Consider the following 22046-nt stretch of genomic DNA (forward strand, 5'->3'; position numbering starts at 1 on the left):
CCATAAAAGTTCATCATTTTAAAGTGTACAATTTGGTAGGTTTTATTTTATTACAAGGTTTTCAAACATCGACAGTACCTGATTGCAGAACGTTTGCATCGCTCCAAGAAGAAACTCCACGCTCAATCACTGGCAGTCCCTGTCTACTTCTCTTGCCCCCCAGCCCCTGGCCCCGGGCACTGCAGTGATCTTTCAGCAAGCTGATTTACAATTTCTTCCTCACTTTTTATCTCTTTAGCTCACATTCTTTTCGCCCTTTTTTTTTTTTCTTTCTTTCTTTCCCCAACCCATTCATTGCTTCTGCTACTCCCACAGTTCCATCTTTGGACTTCTCTGCTCTAGCCTGGCCACTTCAACTAGTTCAACAACCTCAAGCACCACTAAATTTGGTCCCTTTTACTTCCAAGCCCAGTTCCAGTCCTCCATCCAAGTCTGGATTCCCACTCACCTCTTTATTATCTACACTGTAAAGTCTAACCAGTGCCCTCAACACTCAACATTAACGCACAGGCCCCTCCTCTTACTTCACCATTTCTGTGGGCCCTTCTATTTCTCTTTTAGCCCTTTTGTTACAGAACTGAAAAGCCTCTTCTAGAAAGTCATCCTGGATTTCTACTCCATTTCCGCCAAAGGTAGAAATGAACACTGTCCTCTGAATTCCCAGAACATCTCCCAGTGCCCCTCATGCGGCATGCGGCATGTCTTTAATGTTACATTTTCTGTACGTGCTAGCTCCTGGGCTGAAAACATCTTAAAAACAGAGACTCTCATTTTGCTTCTCTTTTGCTCACAGATTACTGTACACGGTAACGTGCGATCAGCCTATGACTGCATAAATGAAGACACACGTTGTTGAATAAGTACTAGTGAAATAAGACTCAGCGGTCACCTTTTAGAAAAGTTAAGAGCGAGGAGGTTAAAAGTAAAAACAAATATAACATGCGGCTTTGTAACACTAAGCAAGAGGTGGATGTACCAACGACCATGAGGAGAGAAATAATGAATAGACAAGCAGTTTGAATACATCCATGTCACTTAGGTTGCTATGCCAATTTACATACATTAACATAGTAGCCGGTAGTTTATGCTGCCTAGGCTTCCCTGTTCACCTGTGTCCCCACCAACACATTCTTTATGAAATAGGTACCAAAGATTCAGGAGAGGGATATCAAGACAACCAGCTTTAGAGGCTAACAAATCTTTCCTCATAGTTTAAATAATTTGGGGTGGTTGGTTACAACATGTAATAAAAATCTAAAGACTTTTAAATGTGTCAACTACTGTGGAGGTGGGGAGAGGAACCCCTATTTGTTGTTTAAGGTTTTCCAGGTCTACACCTTTCAACTCTTTTGGAAACAATTCCTACAAGAACAACGAGAGCAGGTGAATAATCGGGACAAGTTACTAACTCTTTCTAAGCCTCTGAGGAGTAAATAAACTAATGCAATAAAAAATTGTATTCAGCTAAACAAACCCGAAGCCTAGAGAACTGAGCAAAGTAGCAGAGGTGCTCATAGGATAAACTAGGAAAGAGCGCGAGCGAGCTTTACTGAACGTCACTTCCCTGGGGCAGGTATTGTCCGAGGCTGCTTCTGTGCCACCACGGCAGAGCTGAAGCACTTGGGACAAGACAGCGTACAAACTGCAAAGCCTAAAATATTTACCAGCTGAGCCTTTACAGAATTGCCAATCTCTAAGTGGTGGTTGTATGGGTGTGCTCACACTTGATAATTTCTTGAGCTGTATATTTAAAATCTGACCTATACAATTCTAATTCTTTAACATGCAATGCACAGCTCTCTATGTACGTCACACACCTAGGCCTTTGTTATTTGCTCCTCCAATCTTAGGCTTTTGTGTTTTGTTTCTGTGAGAGTTATAAGACTTTAGATGGACTTAGATCAGAAGCATGGGATCACTGAGGTCAGTTACATGATAACTGATAACCGCTGTCATGATTACGATGAAAGAGGACACAAGTTCATTCTTTTAGGGTAGACAGGAATCAGAAAAACCTTTTTATGGCAAAAGATTACTCACTGTATATAATTAACTGTAACCGAAATCTGCAGCGCACTGCTTCAAAAGGCACCCCCTTAACCAAGAGAGAGTATCAGAATCACCTGAGAGGCCATGGTCAAACTTATTTTCAAGGCTGTAGTCAACCATTGCTACGGCAGGAAATGCAACAGAGGGGTTCTGGGACAGTAAAGGCAAAGAACCACTGGCCTCTTTTCGGAAATGGCTACGATATAGTTCTGTTCACTGTACGATTTTGTACAACTGGTAAGTCTGTAGTAAAACAGTAAGATGTCTGGAGGAACCTTGGCTCTTTCAGAAATCTGAATTCAAGATAACACACATTAGAAAGCCATACCTCTCCATTTTCAAACGTTATTTCTCGAACAAGAGGAACGCATTTATCTTGAATCCAATTGTAAGTCCCATCGAAATTTGTCATAGATCCCAAGTAGACCATATCTGGAGCAGAATGCTATTACAAAAGCAGGGGGGAAAAAATTAAATGAATCTAACCTGTGTTAGTAAAAATGCACTCTCTAAGCCATCTATGACCCAGAAAATCTACAGGGTATACAAAAAAGAAAAACAAAACAAAACAAAAAAACCCCAAAAACGAAAAATCATGAAACTTCCAAGGAAGAGAGCTGTGTAAAAAAGCTGGTAAGTCTGTATTTATCAGAGACCTAATTACCCAACCTGTGATGTCTAAGCCTTCTGCTTTTCCTCCGATTTGAGTCAATTAACTATTTATTTTTACCAATGGCAGGCAGGCATTGTGAAAAAGAATCGCCCAAATGAATTGATTTAGCTATCCCTTAGAGTTGAAAATGTTAGAAGAAAATGTGGAAACTTCCAGGAAAAAGGCCTTAAGAAATACAAGATACTCTATAAATCTAAGGCATAGCTATCTCTAATATTACCTACAATATCTCTTTCCACATTCACTCAAAATCCATATTTATGAAGTGTTTAAAATGATGACAAAAACAATAGCTACCATTAACTGAGTAAACTTACTGTGTCAAATCACTGTTTGTTGTAAGCACCTTATATGTGTTGACTCATTTAATCCTTGAAACATCCCCCAAAGGCAAGGACTATTATTATCATGGCTATTTTTATTAATGAACAAACTGAAGGTCAGAGAAGCTAAGGAACTTTCCCAGAGTTATACACCTAGGAAGGTGGCAGATTTGACACGTTAAACCTGAATCTCATTCCAGAGCCTGTGCGCTTAACAACCAAAATACACAGTGAGACACTGCACTGGATTCTGATAACCTAGAGATGGTCACACTATGGAACCTAGTATTAATGAAATAACAGGCAAATACTTCTCTGAATTTGGAAGAGGAAATGATCTAAGCAAAAATTTCATTCATATGACTACATGAAAATTAAAAACTTCACTGTATCAAGACACTACAAACAACATTAAAATAAAAACCATGAACCCAAAAAATACCAACAATTTTCTATTTGCACGTGTGTGAAAACGGCAGTGACATACTGGTAAGTCAAACGAGAGGACACGAGATGACACAGACTGTGATTTTTGCCTCTTGGTTGTGGTTACCATCATCTGGACTTAAGCAGCTACTTCTAAGTTTAGACACTTAACTTCTGAGCCAAGGGCTAAGAGCCACCTAGCCGCTCCTTATTATCTGGCAAGTATCAGGTTAATTTACACCCCAGAAGACCTAGGAGCTTGGCTGGTCTGATTCAGGTAGGAGTGGTGATCACAGACCACTGAAACATTGTTTTGCATTTGGGTCTTAAAACGAATGCAAAACAGAGAGGTAGATCTGGCCTGGGGATAGGAGATCTCTAGTCTCAGCTTGGCTACTAAATCCCTATCTGACTTTCAGCCTATATGTCCCCATCTTTAAAAAGTTTGGATTAATAGAAAAAGATGCCTTAAGGTTCCTTTTATACTCAAAGTCTGTGATTCTGTGAATTAAAAAATATGAATTACAGATTATAAAAAATATAGATCATACTATACATTTAAATTACACTTAAAATTATACACACTAAGAAATAGCAACTTACCCCTGGTGGTTTGTAGATTATGTTGTCTCCACTATATCTTTCTGGTTTTGAAACAGCTCTGATAGGAAGAGAGAAGTAGCGATACTCAAGAAAAATAATAGCAGTAATATACTTGAATGAAAGAGAATTGGCTAGCTGTTTTGCCATGTATTATAATGACTTGAAATATATACTTGTCCATCATCTTTCCTACTTATAAGACTGTGCAATACCAACAAAACCATATATTTAAAGGAAAACTTTAATGCAAGGCACATTTTTTTAAAGGAAAATTTTAGTTAGCTTTTTTTGTGACTTAATATTTTATAAATTTAGAATGGCAGTTTTAGCACTAAAAAGCTATTTTTGACACCAGCCTGTTTCCAGTAACTTGGGGTCAAGGTCATTGATGTGGTCACACAGATCAATCAATCACAAAAACACATTATTTGCTTGCAAGTCAGACAATCATGAATTCTCTTTTTACTTTTTAAAACCAAAACTTATCAAAAAAAAAAAAGTAGATGAACTGAAATAACCTAGTTATTTAGTTCCACAACAACCAAATTTTTTTATGTGTTCACTGTTTTTTTCCTATGCCTTGAACAGTATATACTCTGGCACATAAAATGTGTCCATCAATATTTGGTGACTGAATTCTATAATAAATTCCAAGTCAAATGGGTAACTTTTTTTCTAAATTATATTTGGATTACTTGAACAGATTTATCTCCATTTTCTAACTAGAGTAGTACAGGAGAGGCGTGCAAGGGATGCTAGCTGAGACTGATGCCAATGGAACAAAAAGGAAGAACACACTTCACTCACTCGTTCGTTCGTTCGTTCATTCATTCATTCATTCATTCATTCATTCCCTAGTCACTATGTGCTTCCTTTGTATCAGGTCTGGTCTTGGCACTGGGTACACAGCAGTGAACAGAACTGACAGTGCCTGTGCTCTTGCGAAGCTTACGTTTTGGTAGAAAGAGAGACAAGCAAATAGATACATTTATTTTGGGTGATTGAAACCAAAAAAAAAAAGTGCTCTGAAGAAAACTAGGTGGATAAAGGCTAATAAGCTGGATGACGGCAGTGTTATTTTATTTTTTAATGTTTATTTATTTTGAGAGAGCGAGCGAGCACACCCAAGCAGGTAACGGTAGAGAGAGAAAGAGATAGAGAGATAGAGATAGAGAGAGAGAGAGAATCCCAAGCAGGCTCTGCATGGTCAGTGTAGAGCCCTCCAAGGGGCTCGAACCCATGAACCGTGAGATGGTGACCTGAGCCGAAATCAAGAGTTGGACGCTTAGCCAACTGAGCAACCCAGACTTCCTGGCAGTGTTCTTTTATATAAAGTTGTCAGGAAAGCTCTGGGGAGCTGGTGTCTAGGAGAACAGGAAGGGCGAGGGCTCTGCTGCCTTCAGTGTGCCCGCAGTGTGTGAGGACGCAAGCAAGCAGCCCGTACAGCTGGAAAGCAGTCATGCGAAAAGCAAGGCAGGGAGGAGTTCCTTTGTTATTTACTCCTACATTGATCTCCAAAAATCACTGATAGTGTTTACAACAAAACACACACACAAAATCTACAGAAGCATTAAAACAAGGATGAAGGTCACAAAATGGAAAGGACACACTGTGCCAGAAACCTGGGCTCTACTCAAGATAGGCACCAAGATTAAGTCTAACAATTACTGGCCAAGGAAAAGAGAAATAGTACTCCAAAAAGTCAAAGTATGGTGGAGAACACCCCCAATGAAAAGAAAGGGGAAGAACTACTGAGTGATTCCATTGAGAGAGAAAGAAAAAAAATAGGAAAGAGAAATCAGAATGATAAGGAGCAAACCAGGGGGATTCAAGGTAACACAGTGCAGACATAGCAGAAAAAAAACAGGGTAGTTGAGTGTCACATCCTTCAGAGAAACTGAAGAGGATTAAAGATTGAAAAAAAGCCCACTGGACTTGGGAATTAAGGAGCATTTTGTGACTGTGTGGAGGGAAGTTTCACGAGAGTAATGAAGGTAAAGTCGGCTTCCAAAAGAGTAAGGATTTTTCACTGGTTAGAGTTTAAGAAATTCAAGGTAGCCTAACATAAACTAGTCTTTGAAAACATTTGGGAATGAAAAGAAAGAGACAGGATTATAGCTCAAGGTCTGGAAAGAGAGAATCATGTTTTTTGGAAAAAGAAAGTAGTTCATGAAAAGGGTCAGGGTGAACACATGAGAAAGCAAGGACAAGTGATGGATGAAAGCCACAGAGGTTCCTGAAGGGATGGTTACAAAGACACAAGTAAAGAAGTTAACCTTGGGAAGGAGGACTCTTCCTCTGGGACAGGGAAGGGAGAAGAAAAGGTGGTGGAGAACCCGAGATTAACCAAGACAACAAAACCCAGTCTTCTTAATGAGAAAGACTGGGAGTTGTTTCAGTTTGGAAACCCCACAAGTTAGCATTTTGTGTTAGTAAATGAGCACGAGAGGTAGTCATTAACTTGTCCATTCTTTTCTGCTCACCCATATTCTGAAGCAGAAGATGGTACAGAAGGAAGAATAAACAGAACTCTTCGAGGTCAGACAGGTGTAAGGAAAACTGGTTGGTGACTTTATGGGAACTGAGATCATCTCCGGAGAGTTCATCTTCAGAAGATGACCACACACAACAAGAATCTAACATGGCAGCCAAGCTGACCCACTGACACACTCTCCATTAAGATACTTACCCAAATGCAGAAAGAAAGGCACAATCGTCGTGCAAAATATTTGCTACTCTTTCAAAAACTCTATAGTTTTCTGAATCCTTTTGCTCAAAATATCCAATGATATTTCTTTTGCTGCGCTGTAAAATAAAGTATGTGATTATTTTGCAAACATATATAGTGCTATAAACATATTACTTCATTCACCCAGCTGTTGTTCAATTACATATAAACGGAGTAGGACTATAAATGCATATTTTGGGGGCGCCTGGGTGGCGCAGTCGGTTAAGCGTCCGACTTCAGCCAGGTCACGATCTCGCGGTCCGTGAGTTCGAGCCCCGCGTCGGGCTCTGGGCTGATGGCTCAGAGCCTGGAGCCTGTTTCTGATTCTGTGTCTCCCTCTCTCTCTGCCCCTCCCCCGTTCATGCTCTGTCTCTCTCTGTCCCAAAAATAAATAAACGTTGAAAAAAAAAAAAAAATTAAAAAAAAAAAATAAATAAATGCATATTTTGATTTTAACACCTAGTCCAAAACTATTGAAGATGACATGAAGGTTGAAAACAATCTTAACTGCAATCTAATGTAATCATAAACATTTCCTTCTAGCAGCTCATTTTAACTAATCAGTGATAATCTATTCCTAAACAGGGTGACTATTCTTAAAATAGGACACCAGTTCACAACGTATTACAGTTGGTAGAGTCTTCTTCATGGGTCTGTCATATTCCTACAAATTTAGGCACAGCCACGCGCAAGATCCTGTCCACCCTTTATCCAGGCCATTTCTCAGGCTTGCATTTGCAGCAAGCAACACGGGAGTGTGAGGTAATGTCTCCCTCCGGGACAAGCAGCAGGCTTACTGCTGGCTCTGAAACAGGAGTTCTCCTGCAACAGAACCCACAGCATGTGCAGGCACCGGTCTGGACCCTCCCTGTCCCCTCCACAGGACTTGGAGGGCAAGGACACAAATGCAAACCTGGTCCCATTGTTTGCTGGGATGTGAGCAATAATGTCCTTTGTCTCTGACGCAGGGGCCTTGTGTTTTCTGAAAGCATCCATGAAAGGGTAACTAACTGCCTAGCTCACTAGCACGTAAAAGTCAAATCTCAAAACCGACCCTGACAGCCCAAAGCCCCAACTCATTTTTTTTTTTTTTAACACTACTTAGTATATAATGGAAAGGGTTTTTATTAAGGGAAGGCTATTTTAGATGACACTAAGTTATACAAAGAACCGACACAGAAGTAATTAGAGCAGATAGCCTGAGGGTCTCCACTAAGGAAAATCTGGAAACTCTGGTTGCATATACCCGTATACCTGAGGTTAACTTCTAGGTTTCATAACCCAGGGTACTCTTTGCCCTCAATTAATTTAAATTAGTACAGCTCTACTGGATGCTATATATTTTATCCAGAGGCTCAGTAAAACATTAGCATTTCCCTCTAGAATTGATTCAAGGAAAATTCAACTCGCTAAGTATGTATATGTCATATTCACTGCAATAAAATATAAGAAAATGTTCAGGTTCTTTGATTGCATAAGAATCTGTTTACATCAACTAAACAGGCAATGTTCATTTGATCCAGTAAAAGTTAACAACTTACATCAAGAGTGGTGATTTCTGCTAAGTCATGAAGTTCTTGAACGGGGTCGCTTTTTTGTTGCCTGATGTAATCTGCAAGTGCTTTCACTGATCGCTGACCTCTGTATTCTCTCTTCATCATCATTCCATTACGAAATAATTTGAGGGTTGGGTATTTGCTTATCCTGTATCTCTGGGCTATATCAGCTAAAAGAATGAAAAAAAAAAAATTAACTTCACCTTCGTACTTGGTCTGGGTAAGCGCATTAGCCCAACAGTCAAAAACCTTAAAATTATGGGGGCGCCTGGGTGGCGCAGTCGGTTAAGCGTCCGACTTCAGCCAGGTCACGATCTCGCGGTCCATGGGTTTAAGCCCCGCGTCAGGCTCTGGGCTGATGGCTCGGAGCCTGGAGCCTGTTTCCAATTCTGTGTCTCCCTCTCTCTCTGCCCCTCCCCCGTTCATGCTCTGTCTCTCTCTGTCCCAAAAATTAAAAAAAAAAAAAAAAAAAACGTTGGAAAAAAAAAACCTTAAAATTATTTAGTGAGAATATTTTGGTTCATATAATTATTTTTCAGTGTTAGAGAAAAAAATTAATCACGGCAAATTTATATTGATTAAGCGCCAGGCTCTGGACATATATTGCCTGGTTTAAATCCCAAATCTGCTATTTATTGGATGAATTTGTAAGTTGTATCAACTCTCCATGCCTTAGTTTCTCATCTGTTACGTAAGGATAATAATTTCTAACACATAGGGTAGTTTTAAGGATTAAATGAGATAATACAAATGCATGACACAGTAAACTCTTAGTGTTAGTAAACATTATAGATTCCAGAAAGTAATCAGAATGTGCAAAATTCCGATTTTGAAAATAGTTACTCACCTTACTTTGTACATGTGAGAATTTCTTACAGCATTTAACAAAAGAAAACTAAATTTATTTTTAAACTACTTTCAAAGCTAAAAATATTAGATTCTTTGCTAGAAGAATTATTCATAATCCCAAATCCACAAATTTTGTGTTAGCTAATGCAATAAAACCCCAAAGTCAACAGTATACACTAAAAGAAAAGTCTCTTTATTATGACCTGTGGGTATATTCCTAGGCAGTGGAGATTTTAAAAAGAACACACACACACACACACATACACACACACATACAAATCCTTAAAATTATGAGTGTTTATAAGTCTCAAAATAAGAATCTACATCAAAAGGTATACTGATCTCATTTGCAGAAATCACAATTACTAAGATATAGACCAAATCAGAATGTAAAAAAAAGTATTTCTGCTGTTATTTCCAAGAGGTGGCAAATACAAGAAATCTGTATCTTCTAGGCACTAGAGAAGCTCAAATACCATACTACTCACATATGTGAAAATGATAAAAGATGCAATGAATTTTTAAAATGATAAGAGATGCACTGAGAGGGCAGTGAAGTGGCCTAAAACAGGTGACATTTTTTTTTTTTTATTAACTGAGTTTTTAACAGAAAGCCTGAAGGCAGGGGCACCTGGGTGGCTCAGTCAGTTAAGTGCCCAACTCCTGATGTCAGCTGAGATCATGATCTCACAGTTTGTGGGATTGAGCACCACATCTGGCTCCCAGCTGACAGCGTGGAACCTGCTTGGGATTCTCTCTCCCACTCTCTCTGCCCCTCCCCCACTCAGAGTCACGTGTGCTCTCTCTCTCCCAAAATAAATGAACTTAAAATAAATAAATACATAAAATGAGAGAATCCTAAAATGGTGGCACAACAAACCATGGAAATTCTCTTACCCCGCCTCCCATTCTAGTGACTATAAAACCCAACAGAACTGCAATACGGCTGTGCCGACCCCCTTCATTTTCTAAGAGGTTCTATGGTAGAAACAAGTATACTAGAGCGTATGCACATACATATGTGTGCTGACCATTTCATGGGTGTATACACGGCTCAAACTTACCAATTTGTACATTTTAAATACGTAAGTTTTCTATATGTCAATTATACCTCAATAAAGCAGTTTTAAAAATCTAAATGAATACTGACTATACAAAACAGTAAAGTTATGCCTTGTGGGGTTTGGCACAAGCTAAAATACACGATGACACCAGCAACATATAAGCTGGGATAGAGGAGGTGAGAAGGAGGCTAATGACTCAAAGTATTTTAAGGTTTTGCACTGCCCAGGAAGGGGGAAAGTACTTATAATACCTGGACAGTCAAGGTTGTATTCTGTTTTCTCTAGGATAAACCACCAGAGAAAGTTAAAATGATGTATTAGAAGTTAAGCAGGGAATATGGGTTCTCCAAGAAAGAAGGCTACGTTAGATCACATAACACTCTGGTGAACTCCACGGAGGATTTACAAAGGAGGATATCACGCTTTACTACTAAAATCCTTTGAACAAAGACAAATACAAGCAAACAAAGGGAACTACTGGTTATATATGAGGCCAAGGAGAGTATTTTATTCACCAGATCACAGAAATCTGAAATAATAGTAAGATATTGTAATATACACATATTTAATATAGACACTAATCTGTTTGGATTCGAAGCTGGTACTTCTTGAACAGAAGACTAGTGGATATATCTACCAGCCCTTTTTCAACCTGATAAGTTATAATGAGAAAACACACCTTTGAGGTGTCATGAGAATGGTGGGTTCTATCACCTGAGCAAGGAATTAACTTACTTAAATAGGTGCTACAAATTGAGAGTAAGGGTGCTTTCACAAGCAAGCGAAAGTCTTTTAAGATAAACAGAGGCGAAGGGGCGCCTGGGTGGCGCAGTCGGTTAAGCGTCCGACTTCAGCCAGGTCACGATCTCGCGGTCCGTGAGTTCGAGCCCCGCGTCAGGCTCTGGGCTGATGGCTCGGAGCCTGGAGCCTGTTTCCGATTCTGTGTCTCCCTCTCTCTCTGCCCCTCCCCCGTTCATGCTCTGTCTCTCTCTGTCCCAAAAATAAATAAAAACGTTGAAAAAAAAATTAAAAAAGATAAACAGAGGCGCTTATTAGGCAAAGGCCACAAAGGCTTAGGGTTACCCTACTTACAAGAAAACCAGCCCAGGGAAATAATAAAAAGAAACTTTAACTTCCTAATGAAAAAACACATTCAGTCCCTAGCACACTATATGGTGAAACCTAGCATATCATAAAATGAATGCTTACAGTGATGCAGAAATGAGAATATAAAATGTTGTTAAAATTAGGTTAAATAGTTCTACTGGCCAATGCCACAATGCTCTGCTCTGGAATATGGAAAATGTCTTTTTAAAAGTTACTGTTTCAGGGCACCTGGGTGGTTCAGTCGGTTTAGCGTCTGACTTTGGCTCAGGTCATGATCTCACGGTCCGTGAATTTGAGTCCCACATTGGGCTCTGTGCTGACAGCTCAGAGCCTGGAGCCTGCTTCGGATTCTGTGTCTCCCTCTCTCTGAGCTCCCCCACTCGCACTCGGTCTCTCTCTCTCTCAAACATAAATAAACATTAAAAAAAATATTTTTAAATAAAATAAAAAATAAAAGTTACTGTTTCCCCTAAATATCCATCAATAAAGGACTACTTAAATAAGGTATGGTACACCCATACAATGAAGTAGTAGGATCTTACATAAAGGAACAAAAAACATCGCTCTGTATTGCTAAAGACCAATCTCCCAGATACACTGTTAAGTCAAAAAAAAACAAGTATATGAGATATATATAAGCAAGTATGTGAGATATGAGTATACAAGATATAAGCAAGTACATATAATCTTTGGGCCCACCCCCCCCCCCCCAAAATACCATCAATGGGAGAAAAAGCAAGAAAAGGTCATAGATGGAATTTAGTTTTCCCTGGCTATACCTTGGATTTATACTTTTGATTTTGGAACTATGGAAATGTTTTTAATAGTAAAATAAAATTCATTTTAAAAAATTGTAATACTAGCATTGTTATTTTGAAATAAACACACATATTATAGATAAAGCACACGAGCAATTATGCTAATGCCACTAAGAGTCAAGATTTTCAGCATAAGAGAAAAAAAAGATACAAAGAGAAAACTAAGAAAATTAAGTAAAAGCCCTGTAATATTTAATTTGAATTGGAACTACCAGCAAAAAGCCATGATGAGAACTGGCCAAAGCTACCAAATATTAAGGAATAAATAATCCCATTTCTGCACAAAGTTTTCCCAAAAACTGAATGGAAAGGTTTACTTCCCAAATCATTCTATGATACCAGCATTACCCTTTTTCTAAAACCAAAGACACTGTAAGAAAATTACCAATATCCCTGATAAACAAAACTAGAGAGCTTAAACCAGTGGATTTCAACACTTACTGTAAACCTGCAGGAATCTAGACAGTGTGTTACTGGCATAAAGATAAACAGATCAATGGAATAGAAACCAGAAATCGACCTACATATACATATAGAAGTGATCTTTGACAAACGTGCAGAAGTAAAATCTAACTATATACTAGTTATAAAATACACATCTAAACATAAGGATGCTCAAAGCTTGAAAGAAAAAGGCTGAGGAAAAATATCCTGTGCAAAAACTGATCAAAGGAAATCTTGTATAGCTATACTAATAGTAAATAAGCAGATATTAAGGCAAAAACCAGTGCTACAGACCAAGAGGGACCCTTCATAATAAAAAGTTCAATTCCACAGGCAGATACAATTCTGATTTGTATACATCAAGTAACAGCCTAAAAATATATAAAATAAAAACTTACAGAACTACAAAGATCAATCTATAATCAAAATTTTAACACATTTCTCTCAGCAACTGATAAATAAAAATAAAGAGAATTTGAACAATGCAACCAAGAAACTTGACTAAACTGGCACATAGAGGACAAACTACCTCGAGGCTGTGGAATACAAATTCTTTGCAGGTGTGCACACCATGTAAAAAATCAACACGATGAGTCATGAAAAAATTCTCAACAACTTTCAAATGATTCAACTTATGAGAATTAAAAAACTATATAGACATTGACCAGAGATGAAACCACAAAGAGAAACTGAATGATAATGAAAATACATATCAGAATTTGCCGCATGTAGCCAAAGTGATACGCAGAGTAAGTTTATGACATTAAAATGGATGTTAGAGGAAAGGGCTGAAAAACAGAGCTAAGCATTAATCTTAAAAATTTATAAAGAGAACAAATTAAAAACAAGGAATAGAGAAGTGAATGAGAAAGATAAAAGCAAAAATTAATGAGGTGGAAAACAAATATACAATAGAAAAAATCAAAAAAGCCAAAATTTGGTTTTTGTTAAGACTAATAAAATTGATAAACCACTAGAGAGACCGATCAAGAAAAAAAAATGAGAGAGAAAACAATTAATTTAAGGAATGTAGCAGGAATATTTAACTTGGATATTAAGAGAATATTATCAATAATATAATGACAATAAGTTTGGAGATTTAGATAAAGTTTTAATATTTCCATTATTTCTACAAAGACACCCAGATGGCCAACAGACACATGGAAAGTTGCTCAACACTACTCACCATCAGAGAAATGCAAATCAAAACCACAATGAGATACCACGCCATACCTGTCAGAATGGCTAAAATCAACAACACAAGAAACAACAGGTGCTGGCAAGGATATGGAAGAAGGGGAACCCTCTTGCACTGTTGGCAGGAATGCAAACTGGTGCAGCCACTGTGGAAGACAATATGGAGGTTCCTCAAAAATTTTTCAACAGAACTACTCTATGATCCAGTAATCACACTACTGGGTATTTACCCAAAGAATACAAAAACACTAATTTGAAAGGATGTATGCACCCCTATGTTTACTGCAGCATTATTTACAACAGCCAAATTATGGAATCAGCCCAGGTGTCCACTGACAAACAAAGGGATAAAGATGTGGTATATATGTACAACAGAATATTATTCAGCCACTAAAAAAAGAATGAAATCTTGCCATTTGCAACAACACAGATGGAACCAGAGGGTATAATACCAAGTGAAATAAGTCAGTCAGCTAAGATCTCACTCATACGTGGAAATTAAGAAACAAAACCACCAAGCAAAGGGAAAAAAGAGAGAGAGACAAACCAAGAAACAGACTCTTAACTACAGAGAACAAACCGATGGGTACAAGGGGGGTGGAGATGGGTGAAATAGCAGATGGAGATTAAGAGCATACTCATCATCATGAGTACTGAGCAATGTATAGAGTTGTTCAATCGCTTTACTGTCCACCTGAAATGAATATAACACTGTATAGTAACTATACTGGAATTAAAATTAAAAACTTAATTAAAAAAATTCCCATTAAAGCACAACTTACCAACTGACACCAGAATAAATAGAAAACATAAGTGGTCCTAAAATTATTAGGTAAATTGAATCCATAATCCAAAGCCTTCCCACAAAGAAAACTCCATTTCTAGAAAGCTTCACCATCAAGTTTTACCGAACATTTAAGCAGCCAATAATGCTGTTTATACAAATGTTCCAGAAAATACAAAAAGAGTGAACATTTCCTGACTAACTTTATGAGGTCAGCATAATCCTTCTGCCAAATCTGACAAGGAAATGATGAGAAAAGTAAAGTATATGTTAGTCTTACTCAAGAACACAGATGCAAAACTTGAAAATCTTAAACTAAATTTGGCACTGTGTACAAAGGATAATACATCACAAGCTAGATTTGGTCTAGCCCTTCAGTTTAACGTTTGAAAATCAATTGATGTAATTCATGACATTAACAGGATAAAAGAGGAAAAGTGCACTAAGTGCCCCCCCCCACGCCCTTATCCACAAGGGATATGTTCTCAGGCCCCCAGTGGATGCCTGAAACCATGGGTAATACCGAACCCTTTATATACTATGGTCTTTTCCTATACATACAGACCTATGATAAAGTTGAATTTATGAGTTAGGCACAGTAAGGAGATTAACAACAACAATAATAAAATGGAACAATTATAACAATACACTGTAATAAAAGTTACATGAATGTGGTCTCTCTCTCCCTCAAAATATCTTCTTGTACTATATTTACCCTTCTTGTGGTGATGTGAGATAACATGACTATGTGATGAGATGAAATGAGATGAATGACGTAGGTGTTGTGATGTAATGCTAGGCTACTACTGACCTTCTGACAATTCATCAGCTTTGGAACTGTACTTGACCGTGAACTGAAACCACAGAAAGCAAAACCACAGACAAGGGCGACTACTGTGCCTCTCAAAAGCAGCAGAGAAACATTGGATAAAATTCAACATCCACCCAGACTTAAAGGTTTTTGGCAAACTAGCAACAGAAGGGAACTTCCATAATCTGATAAAGGATATCTAAATAAGCAACTACCAAACAACTTGACAGTAAAATACTGAAAGCTGTCCTGCTGAGATCAAGAAAGAAATACAGATGCCTGCTATCCCTTCTGTAAGAACACTGTAGTGGGGTTCTCAGTCATTTAATAAGAAAGCATACATATATTGGAAAAGAAATAAAAATGTTATTATTTGCAGCCAATCTTATTGGATTCACAGAAAATTCAAAAGGGAATCTACTAAAGAATTTCCATTTCCAAGTGGGATGTAGTAGGTAGCAGAAATCTACTGCTCCTGCTGTGACAACTAGGGAAAAACAGATTTTTTAAAAATCACATTTTTACAGACATCAGACACCATGAAACCAATGAAGACTACATGAACTAAAATTCTAGGAAGGAAGGGACCATTCCTAAGTGAGCAAAAATCACCCACTGGCTATTTTCTTTCCTATACGTTTACTATGCAATTCCTCTTAGAAATTAAATCTGCCATTTGCAGCAATGTGGATGGAACTGGAAGCTATTATGCTGAGTGAAATAAGTCAGGCAGAGAAGGAAACATCATATGTTTTCACTCATATTTGGATCTTGAGAAATTTAACAGAAGACCATGAGGGAGGAGAAGGGGAAAAAATAGTTACAAACAGAGAGGGAGAGAGGCAAACCATGAGAGACTCTTAAGTACAGAGAACAAACTGAGAGTGGATGGGGATGCGGGGGAGAGGGGAAAATGGGTGATGGGCATTGAGGAGGGCACCTGTTGGGATGAGCACTGGCTGTTGTATGTAAGCGATGAACCATGGGAATCTACCCCAAAAACCAAGAGCACACTTTTCACACTGTATGTTAGCCAAGTTGACAATAAACTACGTAAAAAAAAAAAATAAATCTGCAATTGGTGCAGATTTAGGGCCGAGGATTACGCGTGCACAGACAGCAAGAGAACTCAGTGAAGCTTTTCATAGTCACCTGGGCTGGAATGGTGGATGATAAGGACCCTGAAACACACAGCAAGTTTCCCCCAGAGGATATTTACTGAGCACGTGGGAGGCACAGGAAGCTGAAGGCTGGAACAGAAAAGCAGAGTAACATCCCTATGGCCTTGTGGTGCTTAGGAAACAAGGTCTATTTGTGGAGAGGGCCTGCCTCAGCATCAAACATATAACCAAGATATTTGCAGATTTTGAAGCTGCGTAGGCTAGGAAGCATCTAGATCATGAAGAACACCATGAATTTTTAAGAAAAATTGGAAGATTTCTGTGACATATATTAGAGACAATAATATTCAGAATACATAACAAAATTAACAAAAGGACCACCAGAAAGATAACCGGGCTAAAGGTATTAGTTGATTTATAAAAAAATTTTTTTAATGTTTATTTTTGAGAGAGAGAGAGAGAGAGAGAGAGAGCGTTAGCAGGGGAAGGGGCAGAGAGAGAGGGAGACAGAATCTGAAGCAGGCTCCAGGCTCTGCGCTGTCAGCACAGAGCCCAACGCGGGGCTCGAACTCACAGACTGTGAGATCATGACCTGAGCCAAAGTCAGACGCTAAACCAACTGTACTACCCAGGCGCCCCTGTATCAGTTGATTTATAAAAGAAACACAGTAAACATGTAAAAACACGCTCAACTGTAATCAAGAGGTTACAAATGAAAACCACCGGAAAACATTTTGCCCATCCTATTGGCAAAATAATAATTAAAAGTTTTTAAATTCATTAATATCAAGCTCCACAAAGGGAAAATATTCCCACTAAGTCCAATTTAGGTACATAGTGTTAATAAGGCTAAACTCGCCTAGCTGGTGCCTAATTTGCCAGTAGAAAGCCAAGGAATTTTTCTAATCCCCAAAGGATTTGGCAGAAAGTTTATGACATAGACCTATTAAGAAAGGGACTAGTCTAATTGGAAACATCCATTTTCTATTTGTGGCCTAAAGGTCAGTATGAAAACGGCCAAGAGGCACTGCTGGAGTCATTAACTTTCTTAAATTAGTGGGCATAATGGGCAAGTAGTGTGCTGATAGCAAACATGCAAAAACCAGAAGTAAAATAAATAAGGCTATGGGTGTACTCCAGACAGACTTAAATTCTAGGCTAATGGAGTCTGAGTGTTACCTGACAGGTACAAAGCAGCCACTGAGCAGTAGAAGCGGGCTGTAAAAATATTCACCTGGGGGGCGCCTGGGTGGCGCAGTCGGTTAAGCGTCCGACTTCAGCCAGGTCACGATCTCGCGGTCCGTGAGTTCGAGCCCCGCGTTGGGCTCTGGGCTGATGGCTCGGAGCCTGGAGCCTGTTTCCGATTCTGTGTCTCCCTCTCTCTCTGCCCCTCCCCCGTTCATGCTCTGTCTCTCTCTGTCCCCCCAAAAAATAAATAAACGTTGAAAAAAATTAAAAAAAAATATATATTCACCTGGCAGTAAATCTGGGAGGAACAGGGAGACCAGTAGGGAAACTACTGCAACAGACCTGGCAGGTATACCAAGAGTCTGTTTACAAACTTCAACATTACAACCTCTAGGTTGCCTTAAAATTCTAGTTATGGATAGAAAAAGATCGAATAAGACTTGAAGACTACTGGAAGAACAGACACTTGCCTGCTTAATTCTCAAACAACATCATGGCAGCAGGTACGCTGCATAATGAGGTGGCTTTTAATTATTAAGGAGCAAAAACCTTAAAATTACATTAATCAATAATCTCAGACATAAAGGTGACTTTTTACAAGCTTTGGTCAAAAATGATTTTAAGATAATTATAGCGTGACATTTTGACAATATAACAAAGAATGATTTAAGGGGTAAAATAAATTTTTTTTTAATTAACTGGATGGATCAAATGTTAAAATGCATGTCAAAGGAATTATAAATTTCAGAAGGTTAACAGCTCGCTGATTAGAAAATTAGCATGTATTTTTGCTTCAGTGGTCACTTTTCCTTGAAAGGCTCTGCCTGCCTGCCCGCCCACCACCTTGCTCACTCAGGCCCAGCAGGGTTCCACAGGGGAAAAGTGCCTCAGCTCTTATCTCCGCAATGTGTCTCCCTGCTGTGATTACCCCTGGCAATGACTTCAACAGGAAGGTCTTACTGTTCTTCTGGTTCAGGGAGGAGGACCACTGCTGCCTCTGTATTTTTTCCATTCCCAAACCATGCCCTCCCCACATGGAGGGAAAAACAACAGGAATGAAACACCACAACAAAATAAAACCCTAAACAGAAAGATTACAAACAAAGCCTACAGGCTCACTCTGGATTCAGGCTGCCACTGGGCATCCAAATTCTGTTTTGTGCACATGAATTCTTCGGTGGATATTTTCTTCATCTTCTTCCTTTTACTTTTTTAATGGAAATATATTTGATATATAACACTGTGTAGCTTAAGGCATACAACATGGTGATCTGATACATTAATAAATATATATACTGTAGTATGATTGTCACTGTAGTATTAGCTTGCACCTCTATCACTTCACGTAACTAACGTTTTTTGTGGTGAGAATTAAGATCTAGTCTGATCTTAGCAAGTCTGATGGTTTTAATATTTCAATATTGCTGTTTATAATAATTTTCTTATTCTTAATGACTCATTTACATATTGGTCTAACAAACGCTTCCCAATTTCCATTGTGGAAAGTTCAAATTGTATGGGAAGGCACACAGGTAAGAATAACTCTGGTATTTGGGAACATGTGCTGCTTAGTTCAAGGTCAGTTACAAAGTACTTTCCTAAAAATGCTAGCTAGCAAGAGTCTGAATGTTCTGCACCTCCCAACAGATAATGTATGAAATGGCTCTTGCTGAGTGCCATGCACCCTACAGCCACCGGAGGTCAGCAGAGATCCTGGTCCCACCAGGGGCAGATTGATGGGACTTTCTCCATCTAAAGCAGCAGCAGCACCACCAGGGAGAGTGATGAATTTAACTTCCAAACTCCCCAGACAAGGAGGATGCAGAAGATGAGACAAAGGGAGACCATGAACGACAGGTGAAGCAAAGGCAAGTTTGAACTGTGTATATGTGTAGAAATTTTGGAAAAGAAAGACAATTACAAAGAATAAAACAGGAACAATTTGTAATCCAACCACCACCGAGAAAAACCACTGTTAACATTTTGATTATATCGTGCTGACTTTGATTAAAGTTGCTTAACAAGCAGTGACATGTTTCAATGGAAAGAAAAAAACAAAAACCTCTAAGGTATTCAAAGAGTTAAGTGCCAGCATGAATACTTCCAGAATGGGTATCAGCAGCTTGGAAGAAAATCCTAGAAAAAGCAGGATAACACTCTTTAATCTAAAGAGCATTACCAACACACTTAATGGCACAGAAGTCAATATTGTGTGGAAAAACACAAAAATCATGACTCAGAATTGAAAAGTGGTGTATAACAGTCAGATTCTGAATGTGAAATTGTTTCAAGATTACTTGAACAAATTTTATTTTCCTTTTTGGGTATACACACTAATGATATGACCAAAAAAAATCTTTAGGTCTAAAATAGCTCTTATCATAAAAAAATTCTAAGTGATAGGAAAGCACTGTGTTGTATAATTTTTCGGTGTTTTTTTTTTTTTTTTTTCAGTTACAGATAAAAGTGTGCCTTGTAATCAATGCCAAGTTAGATTTGATGAAATACTGCAGAAAATACTTAATCGTACTGTTGGGAGATAATGAGATAACTTATTTGAAGTACTTAATGGAATACCTACAAAACTAAGAGTTCATAAAAGCTGGCTACTACTCATTACATTTATCCATCCATCTATTCAATAACTATAATCGTGCACCTCCTATGTGCTAGGCTTCATTCCAGTGCTGGGGACACAAGGGTAAAAAGACAAGGTCCTTGCTATTATAGAGTTTACATTTATTATTATAGAGTTTTATTTTATGGAGTTTATAGAATTTACATTTATTATTATCATTATTATTTTATATTATTATCATCACTATTACTATTACTGCTGCTACTTTGTTTCCACAGGCTAGAATCTTAAATGAAATTTGTAAAAACTTGTAATACAAAATGCATGTAGCAAAAAGATGTGTGGATTCCGTAAGTACAGTATAAGAGAAACCCTCTATAGTTATTGGTGACTTACTATAGAGGGTTTCTCTTATACTGTACTTAGTATACTTAGTATACTTAGCGTACTTCTCTTATACTGTATACCAGAGATGCAGAGATTCCTTTCATGGACCCTCCAGATGGGACAAACTAAAAGGGTGATTGTGAGCTCTGTGACATGGATGAAACTTGGCATCTTAGTCCTATGCAGGATGAGGGAGGACACCTGTTCTGCTGCCATCACAGGACATAAATGCCCGGTGGGTAGAGAAGAGGTTGTTCCACATTTTACTCCTTGATTCTGTCTCTTTAATTGCCTCGACTTCCTTTTCTTTTTTCTCTTCCTCCTACTTTGTTCCCTTTGTTAAATGCAACATATGGAGGGGTGCCTGTGTGTCAGTTAGGCGTCCAACTTCAGCTCAGGTGACGATCTCACGGTTTGTGGGTTTGAACCCCGCGTCAGGCTCTGTACTGACAGCTCAGAGCCTGGGGCCTGCTTCAGATTCTGTGTCTCCCTCTCTCTCCACCCCTTCCTGGCTCACGCTGTCTTTCTCTCAAAAATGAATAAATGTTAAAAAAAAAAAAATTTTTTTTTTAAATAAATGCAACAGTGAAGAATTCAGGGACTTTGGAAGTGAACTAAATTTTAACCCTAGATGAGGGTCATTTAAGCTACAAGTTTTACGCTGGGGTTTCAAAAAATATACCTCAACTTAAAACGTTGGAAACTTCCTGATGACACTTCAGTGTTAGTCTGAGTTCAAAATTCTGCTTCCAAAGTTCCCAACCTCCCCCAACCTATTTTTTTGTTTGTTTGTTTTGGTGGGGAGACAGGTTGGGGGAGATCAAAGCTGACGCATCTAGCTCACACACAGAAACAAAAGGGCTGACTGGGTGAAATCAGCCTGTTATACCTACCTTTTGCCTTCTTCCTTTCTCCAGTTCTAAGTTCTCAACCTAGTTAGCTGAACCTTTGAACACAAAGTCCTAAGAAGGGCATATAAAGAAGTGAAGTCAAGATAGGGCAGAAAGCACTCCACAGGATGCTGATGGGTGGAAGAGGGAGAGAGAAGGAAAAATACAGGCAGCAAACTGAAGAAGGCTGTCCTGTGACTGCACGGAGATGGGTTTTCCTGGTGGACTAGTAAAGTGGCGCAGAGGACAACTCCCAAGGAATTCCCAACATGTTCTAAGGAATGAGTACATGCATTGCCTCCCTAAGGAGCTACTTTGAAAATACTCACTTGGAATGTTTTTTTGAAAATTAGAGCCATTACATTTTTATATTGTCATATAATTATGTTGTTTGTTTTCTGACTTTATGGTCTCACCTCATCCTTAATTCTTAAACAGGGCTGACAAAAG

At 38.6% G+C, this 22046-nt stretch overlaps 1 protein-coding gene across 1 annotated transcript in view; it reads right to left on the reverse strand.

Annotated features, from left to right (window-relative positions):
* ERP44 (endoplasmic reticulum protein 44) overlaps positions 1-22046 on the reverse strand; it is a 97012-nt gene that overhangs the window by 22630 nt on the left and 52336 nt on the right. The window contains exons 5-8 of the mRNA XM_040481824.1: positions 8344-8528; positions 6764-6879; positions 4075-4132; positions 2378-2494 (exon numbers count right to left, since the gene is read on the reverse strand). Of these exons, the coding sequence (XP_040337758.1) occupies positions 2378-2494; positions 4075-4132; positions 6764-6879; positions 8344-8528 (476 nt within the window). The remainder of the gene's footprint in view (positions 1-2377; positions 2495-4074; positions 4133-6763; positions 6880-8343; positions 8529-22046) is intronic.

Source organism: Herpailurus yagouaroundi, unplaced genomic scaffold (genome assembly GCF_014898765.1).
Source record: "Herpailurus yagouaroundi ecotype Mexico unplaced genomic scaffold, PumYag 160, whole genome shotgun sequence".
NCBI lineage: Eukaryota > Metazoa > Chordata > Mammalia > Carnivora > Felidae > Herpailurus > Herpailurus yagouaroundi.